The 18,099-nt window shown below is 41.2% G+C and overlaps 2 protein-coding genes and 1 non-coding gene across 12 annotated transcripts in view; 2 read left to right on the top strand and 1 right to left on the bottom strand.

The window, feature by feature from the left end:
- Positions 1-2,825: 2,825 nt before the first annotated feature.
- Positions 2,826-4,089, top strand: si:dkey-30c15.13 (uncharacterized protein LOC558731 homolog). The gene is made up of 6 exons (XM_063480399.1): positions 2,826-2,987; positions 3,067-3,177; positions 3,283-3,339; positions 3,425-3,532; positions 3,676-3,822; positions 4,036-4,089. The coding sequence occupies exons 1-6, from the start codon at positions 2,826-2,828 to the stop codon at positions 4,087-4,089; spliced, it is 639 nt and encodes a 212-aa protein (XP_063336469.1).
- Positions 4,090-6,333: 2,244 nt separating this feature from the next.
- The window catches only part of frmd4a (FERM domain containing 4A), a 77,787-nt gene continuing 66,021 nt past the window's right edge, over positions 6,334-18,099 (bottom strand). For 7 of the 10 annotated variants that reach the window (XM_063479814.1, XM_063479813.1, XM_063479812.1 and 4 more), the window contains 10 exons: positions 16,577-16,710; positions 16,334-16,456; positions 14,701-14,932; positions 14,391-14,447; positions 14,057-14,294; positions 13,672-13,830; positions 13,115-13,438; positions 12,397-12,980; positions 10,528-10,630; positions 6,334-9,545 (listed from right to left, as the gene is read on the bottom strand). In XM_063479814.1, coding sequence (XP_063335884.1) covers positions 9,443-9,545; positions 10,528-10,630; positions 12,397-12,980; positions 13,115-13,438; positions 13,672-13,830; positions 14,057-14,294; positions 14,391-14,447; positions 14,701-14,932; positions 16,334-16,456; positions 16,577-16,710 — 2,057 coding nt within the window. In that variant the 3' untranslated portion in view covers positions 6,334-9,442. Of the gene's footprint in view, positions 9,546-10,003; positions 10,076-10,527; positions 10,631-12,396; positions 12,981-13,114; positions 13,439-13,671; positions 13,831-14,056; positions 14,295-14,390; positions 14,448-14,700; positions 14,933-16,333; positions 16,457-16,576; positions 16,711-18,099 lie in introns of all 10 variants that reach the window. The other 3 variants (XM_063479818.1, XM_063479809.1, XM_063479810.1) reach the window with 2 other exon arrangements.
- On the top strand, positions 10,777-10,849 carry trnam-cau (transfer RNA methionine (anticodon CAU)). Its single transcript has one exon. It is a non-coding gene; the product is annotated as a tRNA-Met (tRNA).

The following is an 18,099-nucleotide window of genomic DNA, read 5'->3' as shown; positions in this document are numbered from 1 at the left end:
GCATAATTTTATATTATTGTTAATAATAAATTAATTAAAGCAACAAAACAACCTGAAGAGCCAGTTCGGAGCCGAAAGAACCGGCTCTTTTTAGTGAGTCGAGCCGAAAGAGCCGGTTCTCTAAAAAGAGCCGGAAATCCCATCACTAAATGGCTGAGCATTGATAAAAGGTGGCGATAAAGAGCCCTTCTCTGAGGGGAAGTCTGCTGGATATTTCATTTGCAAACAGCACCTCCTGGAGGATTAAATGAGGAATTGCTGTTGTCCTGTTGTCCTGATCAAGTGTGATACATTTTTATTTTTTATTACGGTTTCTAAGATAATTAATATAATGATTAATTTACTTTTATGTTCTCATGTACTGGTTTTATAGGTTTTAATATATGTAATATTTTTCTATAATATGTATCTATGCATGATCACTATATTGTTTGACACAGAATATGAGATTTAGGTTTTTTTCTTGTAATAAAAAGAGATTTGTTTGACTATTTTCTTTCCAGTCATTGTTTTTCTATGCATGTACTTTATTTATGTGGAGTTATTTTAGGATATTTTTGTGTTTGAATGAAAAGAAAAATCTTTGTATCTTTTGTTATTTGTAATGGCTCAATGATTGTTGGTAACCATGTCCATTAGGTTCAGCCGGAACTTTTTTGAGGGTCATGCACACATGCGTAGCTATACTCCAGTGACCACAGCTGACTGTATTCCAGGGGCCAGAGCAGGCGACACTAAAGGAAATTTGAAACTGCAAGCTAATGATAAACGTAGATTTCACATTGGCAGTAATAGCACAAATTATTTGTTTGATTAAAAAAATATTTTCCCACAGATGTGTCATTAGGTAAAGAATCTCTAATAACTTCTTTACTTAGACACTTCCTCTCTGATTGATCTTTGATTTAACTTCAGTATTTTCCTCTAAACCATCATCATTATTACTTCAATTTGAACTAAATTGATCTATATTTATTAACACGCTATGTAACATATCTACCTTATTATCCTAACAGAGCACTTCACTCGCAGGCTGTAGGCTTACTTGTGGTTCCTAGAGTTTTCAAAAGTAGTCTGGGAGTAAAATTGGAGGCGGAGCCTTCAGCCTTCTGGCCCCTTTATTCCCAGTTTGGATTTGGGAGACAGACAGACTCTCTACTTTTAAGATTAGGCTTAGAACTTTCCTTTTCCACAAAGCTGATAGTGAGAGCTGGATCAGGTGACCCCGAACCATTCCTTGGTTATTTTGCAATAGGTTTCGGCTGCTGGGGGACATCGCATTAAGCTCTGAGTGTTTCTTTTAACTCCCTTCGTGTTTATACACCACTATGCATTCAATCATTAAAAATGATTAAACTAAGGCTCTTTGTCTCATACGGTGTCGTTTGTCTTGCCTCTCTGTTCCCTCTTCTCTTTGCCCTAAACTTTGAATTGAATACCAAGACTTTTTGAGATAATTATTTTCTCATCCTTATCTGATATGGGATTCTAGCTGCTCATCGATTTTGGGTCTCATTTGTTGTATTTTTCATTTCATGATGTGCCAAATGTTTTCAACTGGTGAAAGGTCTAGACTGCAGCCAGGCCAGTTTAACAGCCAGACTTTTCTACAACATAGCTATGCTGTCATAATAGATAGAGCAGTATGCGCTCTAGCTGAATTATGCAAGGCGATCCCTGAAAAAGAATCATTTGTAACGGTCTGAAACATGTATATACCTTGATGGTGCCTTTCTGGATGCACAAGCTGCCAAATTCACTGTCACTAATGCATCTCCATACCATTAGAAATGCAAGCTTTTGAGCTGAGCTCTCAAAAAGCTGGACGCTTCCTCTCCTCTTTAGTCAGGAGGATGTTTGGTTTTCAAAAAGAATTTCAATTTTTGATTTGTACAGTTGTCCCACTTTGCCTCAGTCCATTTTAAATGGCGTTTGACCCAGAGAAGATGGCGGTGTTTTAGGATCATCATCATCACGTAGGCCTTCTGTGAATGATCGAGCTTTAACCTGCGCTTGTGAATGGCACTCTGAATTGTTTTCAGCCTTTAACCTCAAGCACAGAGATTGTAATGTAGATGATGAGATATTCAAAGTGTTGAGGAATATTATTCTGAAATTGATCCACAATTTCTAGATGCAGGGTCTGTCCATCTTTACTTTAACCGATTAGTACCAGTTACTTTTCACATTTTTTTTCTTGCGCCCTCCCAACTTTTTTTTTCAGTGTCTTGCTATCAAATTAAAAATTTGATATTTTTTCCTGAAATAGTAAAATGTCTCAGCAGTAACATTTGATTTTTTTTTCTATTGTGAATAAAACGTGGGTTTCACAAATCACTACAGCATCCTGATGTTTTTGGAGCTGGGGTTGTATTTCTAAGTATTCTTCTTGTGTCTAAAATGAACCAAGTCCTCTGATCTTACAGAAAGCCCTGCCTACAAGCTGATAAGCACTTTACTCATGGCTAACACGCTCTCTGAATCACTTCCTCAGCAGTGAACTTTAACCGTTCATTATCATCCAACTCAAGTGAACTTTGACCAAACAAGTTTACTGTGTGCTATAAGAAGTAACTTTGTAGCCGTGAGAAAAGCCGTTTAATGTCTGTTATTCTGGTTGGATGGATATTTTCTGTTTATATGAAAGCCCGTGGATGAATAAACAAGGGCTTTACAACATCTGGGCAAGGTAAGAGGTCACAGACTGAAGTTAAATGCAAAATATGAATCTGAAGGCATTCATATCAACCATGATTTGTTTGGCAAAATATCAAATGATTTGTGCAGCATTTAACATCCATACAAATTAACCTTTTCCCTGACAGATGAGGCAGAACATGTTTCAGGAGGGACTGTACCAAGTATTTTTTAAGGATACACCCTCACCATCCCCACAAACTGAGGTCACCAATAATGGAGAGCTAAGCAATGCCAGGATTCATCGTTGGTTCGGGGCTGTGGTTAATACTAGACTTTTAGTCAGTGGGGTAAGAAGCTCGCCCAAACTATTGATTAACATCCTGAAGCTTTGAACCTGCCCATCTTATATTCTTTATTCCCCCTCAGGTGATTCAAATCCTCAGTGCCTTAGCTTGCATACTAACCACAATCACTCACGCATGTGTGAGCTACAGCTGTGCTGTCTCCATGACAACACCAGCATGGTCAAGCATATTTGTGAGTCCACATCTGCTTCAGCTGACATGCACACAGTATAAAATATTTCTGTTTTAAAAGAGAGAAAGCCAAATAGGAGGTTGTACCTGTTTTTTGTTGTTCCAGTATGTGGCTGCTGGGTGTCTTGCAATAGAGGTTCAAAGAAAAGCGAATAAACTGAAGGTAAAAAGTTTGGTAAATTCTTATGTGGCTTCTTTTTTACTTATGTTATGATCAGCCTGACTTAGTTTATCTTAACAACAAACAGATCATCGCTCTGATGGGTGTGAATGTCTTTAGTCTCGTGTTTGGATTCTCAGCTTTGCTGGCCAACGGTATCAGAGCTGCACAAGTCGTCACACTCACTTACCAACAGGTAATTCTGCATTCCAGTAACTAGGTTTGAATCTTTCTTCATAATAAAGAGGTCCTGTAAGGAATCTCTTTTGGGGTTTGTGTTCAGCATACACAGAAAACCTCCTTACAATCTCTCTTTTCCTTCTGCCTTCTTCTCACTAGCGCGCTGGTTCTTATGTTGCAAGGGCGAGCACCATAGTGTTCACCGTACATTGCTTGCTGGCATCACTCTACATACTTTTCCTGTCCTGGAGGGGTCTGCGCCGCTACAGTTCTCCCCATTTTCAGGTTTACAGTCGCGTCTCACAGGTAAATATTGGATGATAGGGTAAAATAAAATAACCTGAGACTGGGAGAAAATCCTAATGAAAGCTGTGACGTCTGGTTTAAAGGAATACAGGAATGCAGTTTAATTCTGTCAACTTTTTTTAGGGCATGATGATGTATATTGAATTATTTAATTGGCATTGATTTGTTAATCACTGCTATCTTAGTGTTTCATCTGGATGCTTTTCTTGGCAGGATCCAGATGAAACCAATGGGCCTCTCCTGGAACAAGTGGAATTTAATATGTGAAAGATCTGAAATCTCATTGTTTGCAAGCATAGTTACTGTCATTAAATTGTTTGATCTGAATATAGTAATGTTGTAAATATGTTAAAGGCAGTAACCTATCCTCCAGACAACCATTCACCCTCACACTCACACCTCAGAACAGTTTCTACAAACATCTGTTAATCTAACATGCATGTCTTTGGACGGTGAGAGGAAGCTGGATTACCTGGAGAGAGCTGACATAGACACAGGCCTCCACAGAGACTTCAGACTGGCTGGTGGAGTCAAACCCAGGACCCTCTTATAGTCAAAAAATTGACAGTGGAAATTGCTGAAATTGCTGTCATATATAAATATATAAATATATCATATATAAATATGAAGCTTCTTCAGTTCTGAAGAACTGAAGAAGCTTCTCGGATGAGAGGTGAAACGTCTTCAAGCAACTTAAAGAAGTCCAGACGCTTTTCTTTACAAGCTCCTTTGACTACGATGACCTGGATGACTGAGAACCTTCACAGACATATAAATATGTCAATAAAATTTGGTCTTTTTTATTTAATTTTTTGTAATTCAAAGGCTATAATAGTTAAAACTGCTGCCATGGTTTTCTTTCTTCATTTACTTTGATGTTATTCTGCAGAGGGCACTAGAGGGCGATGCTGCCACAGATTTTTCACATCGTAAGCCAGTGTAATATTTTACTCCATTGCAGTAGTTAAGCGTAAACCTGGATAATGAATTTCATTTTATTATTTAAGGTTTTTTTTTTTTTTTTCATTTTTTTCAGCACTCAGGACCTTCAGGGCTGAAAAGCCAGAGTGATCTAATGAATATGCATCTTCTTCAGTTGTAATCTATCCATCGCTGACTGTAAATAAATGTTCCTGTTGAAAAAGCTTGCAAGAATCTGTTATTTTTTTCCCCTCCTTCTGGATATTTTTTCATGAATCTCAGTGGGATTTTAAGCATCTTACTTGAACCCTAACCTTCGTCACAAACTCAACATACACTCAAAAACTGCACATCACAGACATATTCGCATGTCTAATAGTTCTTATATTTATGTATTGTGTAGTAGAGGGTGTGGTGTGTTTGAGTATTTCAGTGATGGAGGATTTAATTAGGAATTTAAACGAAGGTCATACACCATTCCTGCAGCAAGAACTCTCTCTCACACACACACGCACGCACGCACACACACACACACACACACACACACACAACCACACACACACACACACAAACAGACGTAAGAGTGGAAAAAAATCCAAGTGCAGTTACTTTCTCACGGCAGTTCGGGCTAACAGCTTCCAGCTGTTGCCTGGCTGGGAGAACTGCTATGGGAACACACCGAGTACAAAGACTAACATGGGATTAATTAGTAAATGGACACAGAAGTGGTACAAACCAAAGCAGTATGATGAAGCTGGGTGTCCTGGCAGAAACTGACACTGCTCATGTTAGCAGAAACCACATATCATCACAAAGGATCACAACTACCGTTTGTGAGTTTTGGGCCTGAGTGCTACCCTTAACCTCCTAAGACCCGAACTCTTCCACGACATGCATTTTTAATTTCTCTTTGATATTTGGGTATATTGGGGCCCGATGAATGTAAAAACAAAGAATTACCAGATTTTTTTTTTTACATTATTTTTGTTTTTAAGAAAAATAAGAGCCACATATGAGGATATTCGTTTAAAATTTTGATAGAACAGTAGCAGTATAATGTCCTCGTAAGTGGATATCAGGCCCATGTAGGGCAAATTTGAGTATTTTGGTCTAAATAACCCAAAATGTGATGTCCACATATGTGGACGGCAGGTCCTAGGAGGTTAAAATAGTAGAGCACACGATAAGTTAAACACACATTTCAGCATATTCTGCATCCCACGCCAGAATTTACTTAAAGGAGGATTTCGTTTTTCAGTGGATATCAGCAAATGAAAAAACGTGAAGCTGGGCTGTTTAACCACGTCTTCTGATGAGTAATATCTTTTCTGTTTGGAGTGTATCTTCCCTTCTGACTCCACAGGAAATCCTCTCAAAGGTGCTGAAGGGAGGGAAGTAAATTAAGCTCGGATGTTAGGAGAGTGAGTGTGTCCGGAGGAGAGGAAGCGGTGACCACATGTTGGGATTCCCTTTGATAAGTCTGGCCAACACTATGACCTTTCAGCTGAATGGCCTCAAGGTACCTGATCTTGAACCACTTTGGAGAAAGGGAACGGAAGAAGTGAAAAAAGAAACGACAGACCACTTATCTTGAGAACATTCATCAATAATTTATTTTCTTACTCTCAAGAACCACCACAGCTTCTCGTCTTGAAAATTTCATCATCAATTTTGAACAACACAGTTTTGAAAAATGCAAAGTTACTATACAAATTCTTAATAGAAAAAAGAATAAATTAAGTGTGGAATTAAGTTTTTTTTTTTAAATCAATTCCACATTTTTTCCTACAACACCTTTAATGTACTGTTTCAGCTGAGGAGAACTGATAAAATTGAGTTACATGCTCTATTGTCTGGTAGAGGAAGTGCTTCTACTATTAAACTGTTTGTTAAAATAAGCTTCATTTTGCACATCTGGTATTGAATCTATTGATAACAATGAAGAGATGTCTAGATCCTACGTGACAAAGCAGTAAGTGGTCATTTTGTAGCACCTGAAAGGGTTGTTACAATGTCCGAAACTTAAAAAAAACAAAACAATACTGGTTCAGTTAAAGTGGAACATTGTTAAAACAAAGGATGTGAATGTTAAAAACCCCACAAAATCTAACAGTGCCCCATCAGTACATACAGGAAAAGACTTGGTAAAATAGTTAGTTCATTTCTTCTCTTGGGAGTATTACAAAAACCTCATACATTAGTATGGAGCACAGGAAATATGTTGTTTGGAAATATGAAGGGAAGGGATGTCACATGTCTTCACAATGAGCTCAGAGGTCAGAGATTACAACAAGGTCAAAATGGTACTTTTTTTTGGTGCGGGATGACACCATGGAGTAAAACGTGCTAATGGTAACACGAAGGAGCTGGGCGCTGTCTTTGGGGTCTTCCTTTCTCAGAGGATCTTCACGACATGCGTGGGATGTTTTGTCTAGCACAGAAATGTTTCGGAGGAAAAAGCAAGATCAAACTCAAATACACTCGAGTAAAGAAGTCATATTAGGCGGTAACCAGTGATCACTGGTTCCAACTCTGCTTAAAGACTTATTCAATTTGACCAAACTTGGCAGGAACAACTGTCCAAGAACTAGCCATGCAGGAGGTCGGGGGAAACCTTCTTAGTAAAATATTGTAAAAAGGGGCAAATTACAACAACTCACAGCAGTCTATAAAGGAAATACAAATGAAAGACGTACCGTTCCTCTCATACCAAGAAGCACAATACACCTTTTATCCAGTCTGAATGGTGCTATAGGATCTATCACTGAGATTCACAACGTGTTTTAGAGCAAAATAACACTTGTTTAATTTAGATTTTGAGGAATAAGGAAACAGTGGTGAGCATTAATTTGCAACGGAAACATTTGTCAAAGGAAGAGAAGGATAATGGCTAAAAAACAGCCAAAATTCCTTTTATTGTTATTTTTTTTACAAAACTAGATGTGCTTTTCTAACCCTGTTCTGAATATTTGATTGATTAGGACGTGTGAGAAAAATAATTCTTTCCGTTTGAGCGGGTTAAAGAATTTGTGTGTTGGTTTTAGCGTTTCTTCCCTGACAGCAGGGGTTTTAATTATCTGATGCCTGAAACACAGAGAGGATTGCCCTTTAACACCTTGTGGTTACACTGATATGAGAATACACTTACTGTAGGTCCAGCCCTCAAAGACACTGTTAATGTTGTGCTTTCAGACTTAATGGTGTTAAAATACATTTTTATTTCACTTAATACCAAATAAACCCTCGTTGGATGTCACCCGTCCACTGTGCCTCACTGTAATTTCATAGAATGGCTTTCTGCTGTGGGGAAGTAAAGGGGCTGTGTGGTTTGTAATGATTTCAGTAGTAAATTACAGTATTAATGTAAAGCACCAACATATTTGGAACAGATAAAGTAAGATGAGTAAACACAGTGCCATAAAGGGATACTCAGCATGGTGAGAGCTGGTGTAGAGCCAAGATCAAAGGTTAAACAATTCTCACTGAGCCACTGCAATATTAAAATATAAGTAATGCCAAGACATGTCAGACATTTTTTCTTTCTTTCAGGGTTTAATATGAAACAGTGCGCAAAGGCCAGACCAACAAACTTCAGACAAAATTTTAAAAAAGTGCTGTAATGACTGAACAGCACCCATAAATGACCTTTTCTTCCAAGCCTCCTCTACTCCCTGGCTCATACACCATGTGATCAAACATGCTGCTGCGGACAGAGAAATCCTCTGAAGATCACAGATATTAAAATAAACACGAAGGATGAAGTCAGTGAAGAAGGCAAAAGAGTAACGCCAAACAACCACAAATCCAAATTCCCCCTATCATGATCCTTGAATTCACTCCGCCGATTCTAACCAGTCCAAAGACTTCTACGAGGGTTGTTATTGCTATAGTCCTTATTAATATCCAGACAGTCTCTCAGAAACCATGCTGATATTGTCACTTTGAATACAGTTTTAACTTTTTTCTTTGTGCCTGCCCAAGAACTCTGGTGTGACTGGTCGATTCAGAAACTGTCTGTGGTTGTGGGTAAAAGAGAGAACTCCTGAATGTTTCAGTCATCTTTTCTTTTTATAAATACGCTGGAAGAAATAAAGAAAAAGAAAGACAAACAAGTGTTAATGGGAATGAAATGCAACACAGTTCGTTTGGGCCTGGAAATGGGTTTGAAACTGGTGGCTCAAATCCAGCAGGTATCCTCTGACTGGGAGGCAGTGCACTGGAATAAGTCTGGGGACCAAAGATGAATATGAAAGAGATCCTGGAATGGCCTGTGTTGTTTCTGCTGAGTTTTGAGTTGCATGCGAGACGTTTTGCTGTGCTCTCTCTTCCTATTGCTCGCTTCCCGTTGCCCTGTTATTTGTGTGCTGCAGTAGGTGAGTAAAGAAAGGGCTCTGTGGTGCTGTAGGGTGACAGTTCAACAGCTGAGGTGGCATTTCTCAGTCCGTCCTGTGAAATCTGCCCTTAAAGAGCCCAGCGAGTAGTCCCTGTCCTGCTGAACTGCAATAGACAGGTCATAATAAAGAGGTGGTGAGATGTTAGGAGGAGGGAGGCTTACGTCCAGCCCGTCAAGTCTGCTCAGGGCAGGGTTTCTGCAGGGCTTTAAGGATGAGGTTGTCGGTTGTTGATGGATAATTGTGGGGAACAATGGAGAGGCAGTAGGAGAGGGCAATGGGACTCTTCTAGGCCCCATAGGAAGGTCTCAGACCAGCGTTCCAGGTTTGGCCTTGTCTTGTCCGTACCACTGCACATCTGCCAGCTCTGAACACAGAGGGCTGCTGAGAAAACAGCTGTCACTCAAAGTCCTGCAGAGGAAGAAAGCCCAGAATCAGAACAGATGCAGGGCAGCTTTTTTGTCTTTGTCTGCTGTTTGTGAGCTTTTCGTTGTTGTTTTTTTGTTCAATCTCTGGTCTATGACGGTGCACGGTTAAGTATTGTTTATTAGTGAATCTTGTGAGCTGCAGTAAAGCTTTAGCATCAGAACGGAGCAGAAAGCATGCAAAATTCAGACAGATACAGGCAGAAAGGGAGTTCATGACACGTATACCTCCACCGTCAAAGAGCAAGAAATGAGAAATGAACCACAACTGTCAGTGCCCCACAGATGTGCATTAGTTTATCATGTTTTGATGGGATACATTTTTATGAATTAAAAGTTGGACTAAATTTGGTCCTGATGTTCTACAACGAAAAAGGTTTGCTTTAAAATCTACTGATATTGCATTTTCCTAGTACTACACTAGATTTAGACCACAGACGGTACCTCTATGCATCAGAGCTGGGCTGAGGGGGAGACTGACAGACGTCCTCAGTAGGAGAGCAGTCTGCTGTCCCTCTAAACCAGGAGAGAGGACACACACATAAGGAAAGGAGGGTTAGTAAAGACAGAAAGATGGACAAGAAAGAAATGACAAACAATAAGCAATAAGAAGATTTCCAAGAGAAAAAAGTAAGAGTAATAAGTGTGTAAGATAATCAAGAAAGACAGTGAAGAAAAAAATGTACATAAAGACCACAAACAGGAAAACAGGCGGGAAAATACAGACATATATGATCTGACTGAAGTCTGAAAAGAGTTAGGAAGTGTTTTGCACCCAAAATCACAGAAAACGACACAAAGAAGAGCAGACACTCGAAGTTTGTGAGTGTGTTAAGCGTGAGTCCTGGACAAATACAAAGAAAGAGAAAAAAGATGAGCAGCAGATGCAGTTTTCCCTAATATTCCTATACGGCTTCTATGTCTTGGCAGCTTTTCAGCCATCTTATGCGTGCTTGTGGGTTTCTTACCCGCTCTGCCAGTTAAGGATGTGTTGTGGGCTGCAGGGAGGTGTGGGTGTAGCTGCGTGTTCACTTGACGGGGTCATACTCCTCTGGCTGTGAGGGGAAGCAGCTAAAGCAAAAAAGTAGAGTCAGTCAAGTGACACAAAGACCAGAGGTTACAGTGAGGTGAGAGACAAAGGAATTCCAGCTATGCTCGGGGGATGGGGGTGGGAAATACCCTGTGAGCTTGGGTGGGAAGGCTGAGGGGGAGAACAGGCCTCGTTGGCGCAGTAGGCAGCGCGTCAGTCTCATAATCTGAAGGTCGTGAGTTCGAGCCTCACACGGGGCATGGCTTTGTTTTTTTTATTTTGTTCTTAGCCCTTATCTCTTGATATGGACTTGTCAAAAATGCATTTAGCACAAACTTCCACATAATTGATGAGCAAGTACCAAAATGTCATGCTTGGGCCAAAAAGATGCATATTTACTTCCCCAAAGGGACATTCGAAGGTTAATTGTCATTCAAGTGAGAAAACTGGGCAAAGATGTGAGAATCCTCACATAAATGCGGGAAACATTAGCGTGTGTGCGACGTGACCAAAGCCTGTGAGGCTTCAGATCACAAATCCAGAAATTCAACATTTAAATTCAGCTTTAATTGCTTAGTAATTACAATTTTCCTAAACATTATTAATTTATGTATAATTAAAAATAAATGCGAGTTGAACTGCTGAACTACTTAGTAAGAGTTCTTAATCGGAACCCTAATCTCTGAATATACATGAATAATCTCATTAATTATTGCACGCATGGGTCACACAGCAGGCAGCGTGAAGGTCTCATAAAATAAAGATTTGGAGTTTTAGCTGCATTTTTTAAATCAGCAATACCAGCTAGTAAATTACAACCAAGACCAACACAAATCAGTTTGTCAATTCAATTCAATTTACATAGAGCCACACAGACAGTCATCTCAGAGTGTTTTACATTGTAAGCTATTTTAAGAGCGAGAACCACATGATTAGATGATCCCTTATGAGCAAGCATTTGACAACAGTGGGTAGGAAGAACTTCCTTGTAACAGGAAGAGACCTCTGTCATTACCAGGGTCAGGGCGGGGCAGTCAGATACAATTTGGGGTTAATGAGAAAGAGAAAAAGACAAAAGAGTAGAACAGAGAGATCCAGTTTTGGATAGGATATATGTTCCTATCCAAAGCTAGAGTTTTAACAGGCTTGCCTTTTAGCTGAAGCAGCCAACCGGAGGAACACTGCTTCATACCCACACACACATGCCTCACTCTACTGACGCCTTAAACAGTCTATTGCAAAATTTCCCATCCCTTCTTCAAACACATCAATACCACTGCTATCCTAACTTATAAACCCCAATCTTATATAAAACTGCACTTCTGAGGAGTGATGAGCTCGATGCCTAGAAAAGATTCAAAGTGTATTTTCCTGCTGCTCAAGCTACATAATTATTCAAACTGAGCAACTGTTTACCCTCATGAAATTAACATTAGCTTAAAAAGCTCTGTCATTTTTTTCTGAATGCAGAAATATTTATAAACCTTTTAATTATTAACAATTATTGTTATAATCTAAACATTTATGGAAAACTAATATAGTCAGAAGATCTGAAGCTAAATGATCCCTCAGTAGTTCCAATAGTCTGAGGGCAAAGGAATTCAAAGCATGCTTTCCATGTGGCGATGGCCTCGGTTTGCTTTTTTGTCACGGGGTCATTTGACAAAATTAGTGACAGCAGGGATGTACTGCATGCCTTCTCAGTGCAGTAGCCTGTCAGTCTCATAATCTCAAGGCTATGAGTATGAGGCTATGGCCGCTGATATTCGTTCACCTGTTTAAGATAAGGTTTCACGATGAGACCTACCTGGTGAGCCTTTGGCGAGTGTTCCTACTCTACTTCCTCGACCATGTCCCAGAGTTCCTTGCTGTGACCCAGTCTCAGAGGATGTGGATCCCGAATGTGAGTGACTCCTCTCCTTTAGGCTCCCTGAAGACCTCTGGTACCAGCACCGCAGTTCTTCAGAAACTGCCGCCCTCCCACCTCCTCCGCCTCCACCACCCTCTCTCCCCAATGATGGAGTCCTTACGATCTGAGAGCGTGACGGCGTAAGTCGACCGCTTCCCTCTCCTCCCTCCTCTCCCCCCCAGGCCTCTTTGTACAGTCCCCCAGCCGTGTAGGAACTGGAGGTCTTGAACTGAGCCTTCACGCTGTAGTGTCCCTCCTGATCACTCTCCAGGCTGCGCACCACCACTGGGTTGGGGCTGCCCTCTACATATAGAGGGTACTCTTTGATGCGGTACTGGGAAGAGGGCTGGCTCTGGCTGTGGAGGTAGACTCCATGGTGTCCCCCTCCCACTCCACTACCACCTAATCCTCCACCAGAACCGTTCTTAGCTGCCAGATTTGGCATTGAGCCAGAGTTAGAGGAACCCAGGTGACCTGCAGACCTGCAGAGAAAACAAAAAATGATATATGACAGTCTCACAGATATATTCATTTCTTTAAACACATGAACATATACATATATATATATCTATATATATATCTATATTTAGATATATATATATTTCCCTGCTCTTACCTGTGTCTTTGCCTCTGCCTCTGCCTGGCTTTGGAGGGTGAATCTTCTCCCAGAGTAGAGTAATTTGGGTTACTGCCAGGGTGTCCTCCAGAGGGGTAATAATGCTCCGAGCTGCTTTGGCTGGTGCAGGATGAACAGTCATCCAGTGGGTCGGAGCCATTGGAGCTGCGTCCTGGGCCAAGGAAGAAGTCAGGGCTGCCCAGGGTGTGCGGATGTGCGTCGGAATCGGATGCCAGCAGTTTGCCCTGGGACTCAAGGCTGGAGCTGCGGTTCCTAAAGTGCTGAGAAAGACTGTGCAGACGGGTGGGACTGATGTCCACTGACCTGTGGGAGTTGGCAGAAATACTAAGTGTAAAGACTGGGCTTAAAAATCTACTAACTTATTTAACACAGAAACTGCTGCAATTTTTAGTTAAGTAAATGGAAAAATAGAAAGAGCAGCAAAGGAGAGCTGAAGTGAAGAAGTCCAATGGCTTATTTCCAGTTGGGAAACAAGGCTTAGTCAATTTACCTGATGATACACATTTTAAAAAGCCTGGTGAGGTATATCGACTGACCTGGTGGAATGTACATAGTGCGGGGTCCTGGTCCTCAGGTCCGGAGTTGATGGCATGCTGGACTGAGAATTCCAGTGAGGGAGGCTCCTAATGGGGCTGCTCTGCAGAGAATTACTACCCCCTGCTTCTGCACTGCCCGAACTCGGGAAACGCCTGTGACTAGACAGAAGTTAAATAAGTTACATTCAAAATAAATGCAATTATTATCATCAGCATCCACTGACTTTCTACATTTGCTGGCTGCAGTTCCTCTCTGCAATTGTACTTCTTGCACACACACTCCTCTAACAGTAACTTGAATGAACTACTTGTTGTCTAACTCTGATTAAATATAGCAAGATATCACATTGCTATATTACAAATTTAAAGACAAACTCACTCATACCTCGAGTGAGATGAGCGTTTCTTGACTTTCTCATAGGGCTCATCCAGTGATGATTCGCTCCACATCTTGGGTTTGATAGGGGATTTGTCGTAGTCAGAGCGTGTGTAGTGCAGGTGTCGCAGGCCATCCAGGGACTGCGGTGGAGGGGGGCGACTGTGAGATGGTGGTCTTGGAGGGAGCCCCTTATGAGGTGAAGCTACTGGAGAGAAGGTGGGGGTACCTGTAACTTGAGAATCATCTGAAACAAAGTAATGATTGGATTGGATTAGACATTATATTATTATTAGGAACAGCACAGCTATCAATGGGAATAAGGCGAGGGACGGAAACTCACCATCATCCAAGACCAGTGCATCAGACAATGAGCTGTCTTCAGAGCCAATATTGGCTTCTATGGGATATAAAAACAAAAACAAGAGGTTACAAAATCTAAAAGCTTTTGTGTCAGTGTCATTGTTTTCAGATCTTTATTATATCAATAGCAAAAATACTGAAAATTACTAGCCTCGCCATACAATGGGTGGGTTTATATAACAGTACAGATAAGAATATTGCTGTCTGTGGTGGCAATTACAGCAAATTGATATGACATAGATATGAAAGCGATTTGATTTTCCCTAAGTGAACAGGCAGTTTATTGGTACCTTCTATGATAAGCGACGCTCTCTGCGTGGGCTTCTTGCCAGAGCGGACCCGGTACTCATTGATGGAGTTCTCAATTTCCTGGAGCTTCTTCAGTGCATTCAGATAAGAAGTCTTCCTCTGTTTCTTCAGCTTTTTACTGCTTACGTGAGGATCGCTGGCGAGACGCCTGGCTGCCTCGGTAATCTGTGACTGAATGGCAAACTCCCGCTCCAAACGCTCAAGTTCTTCTTCCTGGCAAATACACAAACATGATTGCAAACTTAGAGTAACACAAGCACTAAGTTACTGGATCCACTCGCAGCTTTTAGCAACAGAAATGTAGGAATGATCCAAAAATAACAAGTTCTAGTTTGCAGACAGGGATTCAGAATAACTCTCCCATGCAATGTAGTTCGGTTATACACATACAGAAAGCCTTGCCAGAGAAAACACACTGCGGAAATCATTTATCTGTGCTGCAGCCGTGCATTTTCTCACCACTGGATAATCTCTATTGAGACACTCTGTCCCCAGTAATAACGCCTCTCCATCAATCCGTCCTCTCCTCTTCTACAGCTCTCCTGAGATTTCTCAAATCAAACAGGTGAACCAAGTAAACATATTCTGTTTAATGCACTGTATATATACTGCGTGTGTTGCCTGCACAGTAAAATGTATACGGACATACCTCTACTGTTAAAACTCATGAACATGACAAGAAAACAAAGTCCTGTGACACACTGTGTCCATCGAGCACGTAATTGCTTCACTGACATCTGAGCGCGCACACACATGATTTCACTTGTCTCCACAGAGGCAGAACAATGATGTATTCACTTGGGTTGACTTCATAGTGGGCTACCTCATTTCCGAAGAATCCCTCTCACTAACAGTGGCTTTACACTACAGCCGAGCGGCTTCTGTTTCTGTGTGTCTACGAGTTTAAGGTGCTCCGTGTAGATCAAGAAACACCGTTTGTGCTTGCGATGCACTTTTGTGATATCGTGTCCCTGGATTCTTTTCAAAGCACACAAACCTCTGTGGAACACACCCACATGAATGCCTGCACACATGCAGGAGCACACACAATCCTACTATCACCACTTCCTGTGGTGAGAAACCAGCCGGGCTATATTTAGAAGTTCTGCTGCTCTGGAAAATCTAACCGTGGCACAAAACCGGCAGCGAGACAAAGCTACTTTACAAGATCAAGATGTCTCAGATTGTGGCTTTTCAGGGTTCTCAGTTTTCTTTGTTACTTCAAAATTAAATTCTGATAGAATCGGTTACTTTATTATCATGTGAATCCTCATCCCACTACATTTTGAGAACATTATGTAGAGTATATTAGCCTCATTTAAATCCTAAGGAAACCCTTGATTTGCTCAGAATAACACAGAGCCCTTAAACAGCACTACTGTTCAGTGCGGACCATTAACATTACAGCTAGCTTAAGAGGAGATAAACTCACTAAACTAATTAACACTGACATATTCCAGCTGCTGCATTACACCACTTGGCCAAATACATATACTATTAGGTATTCATTTCAAATGCTGACTCTGCTAAATGAGCTCATGTTTTTATTTGGGGAGTAGGAGACTGGAGTGAGAGATAAAGTGCCAGTAAAAGAAATGGAAGTTATGGCCTAACCTCTCCCTTAGGTAGAATTTTCTGCTCATCCAGTTTGAAGGCGGTACCGATCTTCCGTCTCACAGTTGGCGGCTCCTCTCCCGGATCCAGTGGATATTCCTTTGGAAGCTTTCCAGTCAACTCCTGGAAAAATTTAAGGAGAAGGAAGGAGGAAGGTAGGAAGTGTGAGGCCATTGAAATGAGATTAGAAAGGATTTACGCTTTTCAAAATATTCACCAATTCAAACAATTATTTTCACTTACCGCCTCCCGTATGCAGATGTTCTTGAGTTCCTCTAGTCTCTGCTTTAGCGTTTCCTCCAGAGCTTCCTGTCTGGCCCTCAGCGCTGCCAGCATGTCCTTCTTAGCCGTCTGGGAGCTGTCCGATTCCTGAGAGCCTGCAAGGTGCAAACAACATGTAAAGTGAAGACAGGAGTCAGAGTACTGTTCTGAGGCAGAATCTGAAGCAGAGGGAGAAATAGCTTGTGCACCTGCTAGTCTTGCAGGATGTTTACAAGGAAGTGAGTGGAACGTTTCGATAAGGAAACTGAGTTTTGCTGATGTGTTTGTGCAAGTGTGTGAGTGTTTAAAGGAAGGGGCAGTTTAGGACAAAGTCGGTGACGCACATCTCCAAGACCCCGAGGTGGTGCCAGTCTTGTTTGAAAACAACTCATACCCTCCCACTCACACTGTGTTTCTTGCTCTCTCATTGACCCCTTATGCGGGGATGACGGACAGATGGACACGCAAATACTAAAAAGTACTGGTGAAAATGTTTTGTTAGAAATAAACAGCTGTCTATAATTCTTAGATAAACCCAAATTACATTAAGAGTTTCTTCTGTTTTGGAGGAAAAAAGCCTGCACGTTGAAAGATTTCTGAAGACTTTACAATTTCGATCTATTTCGAAAGCCCCGTTTAGACATGTCACAAATGTGTCACAGTTCCTGTTCATGCTGTTTGACTAAGATCTACCCTAGTCATCAAGAAATCATCACTGTAATCACAAAAAGAAGTGACAAGACACAGATAGACAAAATGAAGAAATACTGGATGATATGAGGTGCGAACAGAACTACAGAAGAACGCAGAGGAGGATAGGGGAAGGTTAGGAAGGGATATATGAGAAGAGCAAGGGCTAGGTGGAGGTGAAACAGAAGGAAGGAGTAAATCTAACCGAGGTGATCAATGGCGAAATGAAAAGCCCAAGCAGACAACGCATACTGAAAGGGAACTGTGTTCTTCCCTGGCAACAGTAATTGACTCAGTAAAGTGTGAAATACTTTAAACAGCTGACCATGTAGTCACGTACATGCTAATCATAGATTATGCTTGGCTGGACTAATGCATGCAACTTAAAGTGAGTTATACAGTAGTAGCGAATCAGGTTACAGTACTGGTGTTTCTCATCAATGGAATTGCTGCACTTGATTTCCCAGCATGGAAGACATTGTATGTGGCTGTACGGGAGTAAAAGGGCATTTTCCCTCCCAACTCTAATTTTAGCTAGTGTTACAAATCTTCCCGTCACACTCGTTACTTGTTCAGCACCAATAAGCATTGTTTTAAAGGCCACGCAAAGTTGTTCACTGACCCTCTGCCCCTCTCATTCTCTCACCCACTAAAATTAGAGGAGTCGGGGGCCTCTGGAGGATGAGTCTGTGTGACATGGGAGTGGTGTTCTATACATACTGAAAGACACTGGGTGTGGTGTGAGCACAGTATATGTTTGAGAACATTCAACACAGAAACGCTGGTCTCTTTCCACCCGCAGCTGTTTCTGTCTC

The sequence above is a fragment of the Pelmatolapia mariae genome, linkage group LG7 (genome assembly GCF_036321145.2).
Source record: "Pelmatolapia mariae isolate MD_Pm_ZW linkage group LG7, Pm_UMD_F_2, whole genome shotgun sequence".
NCBI classification, from domain to species: domain Eukaryota; kingdom Metazoa; phylum Chordata; class Actinopteri; order Cichliformes; family Cichlidae; genus Pelmatolapia; species Pelmatolapia mariae.
The sequence above is the reverse complement of the archived record's forward strand: the minus strand, read 5'-3'. Positions and strand labels throughout refer to the sequence as shown.